At 24.9% G+C, this 8,843-nt stretch overlaps 1 protein-coding gene across 2 annotated transcripts in view; it reads right to left on the reverse strand.

The window, feature by feature from the left end:
- LOC108692278 overlaps nucleotides 1-5,349 on the reverse strand; it is a 7,191-nt gene extending 1,842 nt beyond the window's left edge. The window contains exons 1-7 of one of the 2 annotated variants that reach the window (XM_018200470.1): nucleotides 5,262-5,349; nucleotides 5,042-5,191; nucleotides 2,727-2,868; nucleotides 1,631-1,717; nucleotides 1,233-1,349; nucleotides 1,083-1,169; nucleotides 56-211 (exon numbers count right to left, since the gene is read on the reverse strand). In XM_018200470.1, coding sequence (XP_018055959.1) covers nucleotides 56-211; nucleotides 1,083-1,169; nucleotides 1,233-1,349; nucleotides 1,631-1,717; nucleotides 2,727-2,796 — 517 coding nt within the window. In that variant the 5' untranslated portion in view covers nucleotides 2,797-2,868; nucleotides 5,042-5,191; nucleotides 5,262-5,349. Of the gene's footprint in view, nucleotides 1-55; nucleotides 212-1,082; nucleotides 1,350-1,630; nucleotides 1,718-2,726; nucleotides 2,869-5,041; nucleotides 5,192-5,261 lie in introns of both variants that reach the window. The other variant, XM_018200459.1, reaches the window with a different exon arrangement.
- Between the last annotated feature and the right edge of the window lie 3,494 nt (nucleotides 5,350-8,843).

The raw sequence follows: 8,843 nt of genomic DNA on the forward strand, positions 1-8,843 counted from the left end.
TTAAATAAAATAGTAAGAGAGTAGTTATATCTAAAAAACTTAATTTAATACTAACTAATCTCTTTACTGTCTTGGAATAAATCAAAATATAATTTAAGTTTTCTAACAGACGGAAGTACACGGATATGTTCTACAATCCATGTATCGTTTACTACATGCCCTGTCATATTCCATGTTCCGCTGACATCATTAGCAGTCAAATTAAAGGGACCTATAAATTATAATATAATAATATGATAAAAAATATATATTATATATAATCATTGTGTATATTAAGGGTTAATAATATTTCTGAATAAAATAATGATATATAGTTGTAAAAATTTAATGCTTTTGAAATTTCCATGCTATTCACTTCAATGGTACCAAAAGATTTGTGGATTATTGCCGCAAACTTTCCTTCTGATAATTAATTAATACTATTTTATAAGAATAATTAAATTAAAGAAATATAATATTTAAGTACATTTAATACTTTAATATTTAATTTATAGTACTTTTCAGTATTACTTATAATTATTATTTTATAGGGACAGAATTTTAATTCTATTTAGACTTATTTCGTTTTTCATTGATAGAACTGATGCGCACTCGATGCACTTAAAGCTGTTCATAAATAAAGATGTAAAGATGTATGTATTTAATAATAAAATATAAAAACGAGTTAAATCACGAAATCTTCAATACATTTTATTATGCTATTTGATAAAATATACATCAAGTATTTTATCAATTGAGATCTCACTTTTACATTCAGATCAGTGTACAACGGTTAATGTGTACGGTTTTAATGTGTACTGAGTACATACTAGTTCTGTCTGAAAAATGATATTAAAATGTATAATAAACATACATTTTTATATGTATAGGTATACTGTCTAATTTACGAATTAAATTATTATTATTATTTTAATTGATTAATAATGAGAGTGTAACAAATCAAATTGTCGTAATTCTTTGTTTAAAGAATTTTGTATGTTACACGAATATGACTAATTTTGAGCATATAAATGTTATGTTCAACAAAATAAATGATGTAGCTTTGTTTGTTCATGCAGACTGTGCAGAATTTATTATCATACCTTCATTAGCAATTCTGAATATACTTAGAGTACCATTCATTTTCACAGCACCTTTTAGGATTAATTTCGGTACTAGTGCGTCAATTTCTAAACGGAAAATGTCATCAAGAAAGTGTGATCTTATGTCATTAACTTGAACCTTTGCCATACCGATTATAATAGTATTCATCAAAGCAACTTCTGCGTGTATATCCCCCGAATTAAATACAACTTTGCCGAATTCGTAAACTAACGGATCCAGTGATGGAAGATCAAATTCTGTAAGTCCTACAAAATAAATAAATATATTATATTCACATTTTTAAGCAAACAAGATCAAATAATTTTTAATTATTTTTAATCTGCTTTAAATAAGCTGAAATTACAATTCATAAATTCATAGATTTATGACATTTTATTTACTGTTAACGTTGATAATATTCCTCGTAATATTCATTCTGTTCATATCGCATAATAATGTAATTTTAAATATAAATAAACATATTTTATTTAAAAGATATGTATAAATTAAAATAACAGAATAACTTATAAATTTTTAATAAAGATACCTTTGACAAACCGTGGAAATGCTTCTTCAAAAGCTTGTTTTAAACAAGCGGAATAATCAACTGAATCTCGTTTGCAGATGGTTGCAGCTAAATAGAATAAAATGAATTAATAGTAAAATTATAAAAATTCATAAATTGTTTTAATAAAATATAATTCAAACTATGATTTAAAAAGTATCTATCTTTTTGACAAGTATATATGTATAAGCTATTCAACACATTTCATTACGTTTTATAGTAAGAGAAAACACATACAAATATTTTTTCACTTTTTTTTTTAAATGATGTAGTTAATAATATTACGATATGTAATTCATCATTTATAATACTCATGATTTATACGTGTTATCATTATTAAAAGCTACTATTCCTAAATGTAAATAAGAACATTCATTTTCCTCAGAAAAATATAAAATACGTATCTAGCAAAAAAGTTACTTTTTATAATAAAACGATTAATAAATGAGTAGCTGTCACAATATTTAATTTAAGTATTTCTGCATAAATTTGTACAACTAATATATAATATTTAATATGTTTTTACTTATATATATAATATATTATTTTAAATATATTATTTTAATTGTATAATATATCTATTATTTGAAGACATTCTTATGTCAACTTAACATTGATTTTGTTAACATTACATATGATTTTGTTAACATAAATATTTTATGCGAATAGAATGATACGTACAGATTTATAAATGTCAATATGATAATATTATTAACTGCTTAAATACTGCGCAGTACGATAAATTGCTCGCATCATAGATTCAACAAACTGGTACTTTCGTATTTTACAATGCATTATCATTATTGTGCTTGAAAAACTGATTTATTAAACTGGAACTGATTAACGTAGGTATACTAAATCAATTGTATAATCACACAATTGTCAATCACATAACAGTAATTATGGTGATTACTGTTATAAATGTTAAGAAAACAATGCTATCAATGTTGCTTGGTATTTTTTGACATGAAATAAGAAAAGCGCGACTATGCAATTAGACATTTTTCGATCGGATTTTGTAATTCATGGAATTCAGTTAGAAAAAAAAAATAAAAAAGAATTATTATAGAAGATTTACGGAAGGGTAATTCTCCAGATGCTAATCCAAATAGTATAATGCTGAATACATTAAATAGATAGAAAAACATGTTGATTGTTTAATATTCCAACAATCATGCAGTTTAATCGTACGATACCCGAGCCTTCAGTTCTCAAGGTTTCTGAAACAACAGAATGTAAATGTTAATATGTGCAGATATTTAAATACATTAAATGTCTAAGTTGTGTTTGATGTTTCGATTTCTGATCAAGGAAATTATTTCTTATAGTTTCTTAAATAGTGAATGCATATGGATATTTAATATATATATTATATACATTCTATTATACATATATTTAAATATAAGTAATTTGTATAAGAAATAAACTTTAATAAATAAAGACTTTCGAAAATATTAAATATACAAGTACAAGAAGGGCAATTTTTTGTAAATAATACACAGTAAATAATGCGCAAAAATTTTAAAAAGATGAAATATATGATTCATTGGATATAATTAGTACGAAACTCAGTACATTTCGGATCATATTTGAGCTACCTTCAGCAATAATTTTGAGCGGGCACATTGATCAATATTTTTAAAATAAGCATTGTTAAAGCATTAAATGAGTAAACAACTTTGTTGATCGATTAGAATGATTATGCATCTTGAAACGTAAGAACAATGCAAAAACATATAACAAAAAGTATGTAATAAGTATTCTTTATTCATAATTGCATAATTGCTTTTCCAATTAGCCGTTCAATTAGTTTGGATATTTTTCTTTGAGTGAAGAATTGGTTGTCTAAGTATCTGAGTTTAACATATACGTTTTAAAAATATTGATTAATGTATCCACTTAAATTCTTACGGTAGCGGATAATTAAGAAAGAAAAGCTATTGAGATTTATATAATTGTATAATTATATCTACCAAATTGTATATTGTCTTTTTAAAATTTTCACTTTGTTTATCACGCTGTCTCTTAATTATTCTTTTTATGACTAGTTACCAGTAATGTAAAATATCTAAATACATGTATCTAGTCATTGTATTTAAATATTTGTTGTGCATCTGTGTATATAACTAATTACATTTCTTAACTCCGTAACTATAACCAGTTATGTTTACTTTGTATCTTGTATCAAAATGTGTATCTTTGTATCAAAATGTATCTAAAATAATATTTTAGAGGAACTCAACTAATAGCGTATTTGATTTACTGATTCGACGCGACTCTGAGTCAATGGTCTGTTCTGTTTCGTAAAGAAGAGCTTAATTGTGCAAGAAATGTAATTAAAAAGAACAGATCATTGACTAGGAGTTGGTAATTCGAATACGCGTGATTACGTGATCTAAGTAGAAATAAATCCAGCCAATGAGCGAGTTCATAAGAAATTAGGTTATAGATGATAAGTTTTTAGTAGTTAGCAACTCTCAAATTCGGTCGATCAAGATTGACGTGAAATCAAAGAGAAATCGTGAAATTGCTTCTTAAAAGATTTAGTTAAAGGTTAAAAGTGACAATAAACTTGGATATTTTAGATTATATATATAAAACACTATATATATGAATAAAAACTGTATGTGAAATTATAATTCTACATAAGAGTAAACAAACATGAATATTACTTTACCTAATGAACTATATATATATATATATTTTTTTAAATATTTTTGTTAATATGATAAAGTAAACAATTGTTTAATAATTAATTTGTGTAAAGTGTAAAAAATAAGAATCCTTGTGCCTATATTACACATGGATGAAATTGTTAATTAATTATTGCGTCGTTACGTTGATACAAAAGAATTTTATACACACTAAAATCTCGTAATAGAGTGCGATTCGTTTGAACAAAGTTGTGCCTATTTCACTTCCAAACCACGAAATTTGGGGCTGTATTGGAGGTTCTATTGCTACTTCCATTCACACTATACTTACATGTTTAGCGTGTATAATAAGGCTTTAATACCGAGATTCAATATTACGAAATTTCAATGTGTAACTCTCTATAGATATATATTTATTAAATTATTATCCTTTTATTAAAACCGAGAAGCATAAAATACAAATGTAATTAAATTTAAGTTTTATAATTAAAATTGAGATTTAATTTGTAGGTAAATAGATCGAAGAAAGCAGCAATTAAATGAATCGATGTTAAAGGAATTTAATTTGGAAAAGAGGTTGCATTTAAAATTTGGCTCATATTAATAAAATGTCCGTGTGTACAACATAAGATGCGTATAAATTTTACGACAAATTTATTATTTATAACTAATAATTATGTAATTTTTGGAGCAAGAGCGCGAAGGAAAGAGAAAAATCCAATGCTTTTGCAATTGTTACCTTTAACTATATTTCTGTCGTAATCTAAGTATTGAGAACTAGTTTCTTCAATGTCGGCAAGTTTTTTCAAAACTAGTGAGTTCCTTCGATGTTAGCAAGTCCCAAGTAAAAATTGTGTTTAGACTTCGCTCCCAGAGTTTTCGTTTTGATCTTTAAATATTCAGATGGATTGTCTAATAAATCAAATTTTTCAAGACTTATCTAGACAGATTTTACGTACGTTTTTAAAAATCGTTATTTGGCCAAATCTTATTACACAATGTATTTTGACGTAAGATTCTCGAAGATTACATTTGTCGAACTGGCGAACTCAAATAATTCCTCAGTTCTCGTTTCTACTCGATTCTTATATTCCCCTTCTAGCTTCGTTCCCTTTCCTCTTCGTTTTCCATTATTTAGCGTCATCATTAATATATCAATATTACTAATTTTACTTTTATAATTTAAATATCATTTTTATATTGATTTTTTATCAATTCTAATTTTTCCATCAATAAAAAATTATGTTTTTATAATCTATAATCATATTTTTATTTATGTTCTAATGTTTTACAAAAAATTGAAATAAGAGTTAATAATAGAAATTTCATCAATCAAGATATCAAGATAGCGTAAAGACCTTGATAATGTCGGAAGTAATTTTCAAGTTTTATAACTTGAAAAGTACTTAATGAAATATTACTTTATTATAGTGATTCGTAAAGTTTTTGAAGTTAGCTACAAAAATATGCAATCAAAATTAGAAATTTCTATTTAAAAATTTTATGATTTTTAAATAGAAATTTACGTGACCTTAATAATACTATCCAAGTCATATTTTGATTTAAAATTTTGATGTAAAATTTGCTACTTAAACTCCTCCCCTTATAAGTTCTTTCATATGAAATATTTTTTCCTTGAAAATACTTTATTTTCAAGGACAACCGATATCAATTAAAATGGAACACTATATAAAAGAAAGTAAAAATTTTTGCACAAGTAAGAGTTTAATGCCTATTACGATCAAAGCTGGATATTAGATGCTTTTAAATAATTTCTAAAAATTTTTAGTTTATGTAACTATGTAACTATTCTCTCCACGTAACTATTTCCTAGTAGAAATTTGTATAGTTTGACTGAACTAGTCAATAACTATCTAGTATTACTGATTTCCATATTATGTATCTAGTATTACGTATTTTCTTTATGATACAAAAATATTAAGTTAAAGCAGTTTTACTCTTCAATATGTGAGTCAATTCTTTATAAAAGGTTTTGTATCAATATTAAAAAAATAATCCATTTTTCAGTTAAATTATGCAATACTCACATGTAATATAATAGTATGATATAATTATATCGCGCTCTGTAAAGCATATACTTATTTTTATGTTTCTTGTCAAGTTATAATATAATTAAAAATGTGCAATATGAAAGGCGTGAAAAAACACGTACAAAAATATGAGCGAAGAAAAAGAAACTTAAAAAATTTAGAGTTTATAGCACGCAATCCTGTTACAAGGATTTTAAGAGAGGTTAGAAAACAAAGAATAAACATAGGCAATGCATTTCAACTATCAAAAATCATGCAGCAGTTTCTAATTGAAATCTATATTGTCTGCACCTTATTTCCCTATTATTACCTGCGCTTATCATTGTGTTTAAACATTTGTGCCCTTTGGACATTAGCGATAGCAATAGAAATAACCTATTAGAAGCAGTGCATTCTAGTATACATACGGTTTCTGATAGGTTATTCTTGTATTATTTATATAGCTCCTTTGCATTATACAAAGAGTAAGGAAGATCGGAGACAAAAGCAACATTTTGACTTTAAAGTGTTATAACAATTAAAATTATATAAATTTACATTAAAAAAATATGTACCTTTAGATGTAGAATTTATTTAGTTACAAAATTTCCTTTGGTTTAATTTTTTGAGTAACTAGAAAAAAAGTTATATTTGTTTAAAGACTATAAGGAATTTTGTTACAACCGTCCCAATCCCGGGGACGATAATAATAACGATTATAACAGTAGAAGGAGATAATTGTACTACATTTGCCGAGGTACATAACACAGCTACATAAGTCATACTCTTTTTTGCAGCAACACGAATGGATAATTGGTCCTTTATAACTTTTTTAAATGTCTGTTTGTATAAAGACACTCCTATTACATGTTTTTCTCTTATCTGTCTTGTGTTTTCTTGTTAATGGGATTCTATAAAAAAAAATACAAATAACATTGTACAAAATAATATTAAAATAAAATCAAATAAATTTGGGGATAATTATAATGTTACAACTGACCCCAAGCATTGATGTTAGCTATTGTCCCCTAATGATATTTTATGATTTGTAGTAAATTTTTAAATATTTTAATTATTTTTAATAAAAACCTAGATGAAAATTAACTCAAATGTGCAAACCAACACAGATAATCATTAAATATATTAAGATAATCTGAAGACACGATAGTGTCTTGGCGCTAATTATAAGCATAGTGCGAGACACTGCCTCTTTTATGCGAACCGATCATTGTTACGTCATATCAAGGTCGGATCTCAATAACGCTATTATACTTTCGTTATAAAGAAAAAAAAATATTTTAGATTTTATGCAATAAAACTTATTTGATACATGAAAAAAGTAACTTTACTTTTGTAGAAAATGTAACGAATGATTTAATGCCGATCTGTCTACAGAATTTTATTATGTATACACATATCTATTATAATTTAAGAAATATTAACAATGCTATTATTGTCTCCTGTTACTTTTGTTCTCCATCTCCTCTACTCGTGTATATAATCTGGAGACATTGGTAGTGACTCGACGCTAAACATTTAGATTACATAGTTTTTTTATCTATTTATTTGTTCTCTTATTACTCAATAACTAAATTCAAATTTTGTACTTTTTTACTATGCAGTAATTACGAGAAAAACATTATATTTCGATTGATATCATAAAGAATTTCATTATTCAGTTACTAGATAAAAATTAGTACAACTGCTTAGTAACCAATAAAAAAATTGTTTTAAATTTCTACCAGAATTTAGTTAAGTACTTACAAAAAAACCTAATTTTTACTATTTAATCGTTTAATTTTTAAAAAGTTTAATTCCTTATTTTACTTAAATCTAACTCTTACGTAATAGCAGACCAATTATATACATGCATGAGATGAACAGATTAATTTTATACATTCTCTCACGCATAATAATCTTTGATCGATGTATAAGAATTAAAAATAAATTATGATGAAACATTTAAAACTTGAAACGTCATGCTTCTTTCAATAATAAAAATAGGTAATAAAAATAAACTTGTAATTGATAATCGACTATATCAAAATCATTGTTGTCGTTTTTCTACGATTTATACTATAGAAGAAATAAAAATAAAATGTAGTGAGAAAAATTAAAAGTTAAATAGTGCACGCTCAGCGATATCTATGTTATTAAAACATTTAAAGTTATTATGTTATTAAAACATTTAAAGTTTTTGAAGATATATATTAATTAATTATTCTTAAATATAAGCTTTTTACATATTCATTTAATTTTACATATTCATTTAAAAACATATAAAATTTATATAATAAATAAGAAAAATAAAAAATAAATAAACAAATTATATAGATTTATATACAATTTATTGAATTTTATTACGTTTTTAATTTAATATTATAAGTTATAGAATATCAGAGAGAGAAATATCCACATATCTTTTGCATTTACAAAGTTAAGTGTGATAGCAATTTTTAAGGAATTTGGTCCTTTTTTGGCGTAATAGATATATGAATTTTATGAAAATAT

Source organism: Atta colombica, unplaced genomic scaffold (assembly GCF_001594045.1).
Source record: "Atta colombica isolate Treedump-2 unplaced genomic scaffold, Acol1.0 scaffold107, whole genome shotgun sequence".
Classification (NCBI taxonomy): Eukaryota; Metazoa; Arthropoda; class Insecta; order Hymenoptera; family Formicidae; genus Atta; species Atta colombica.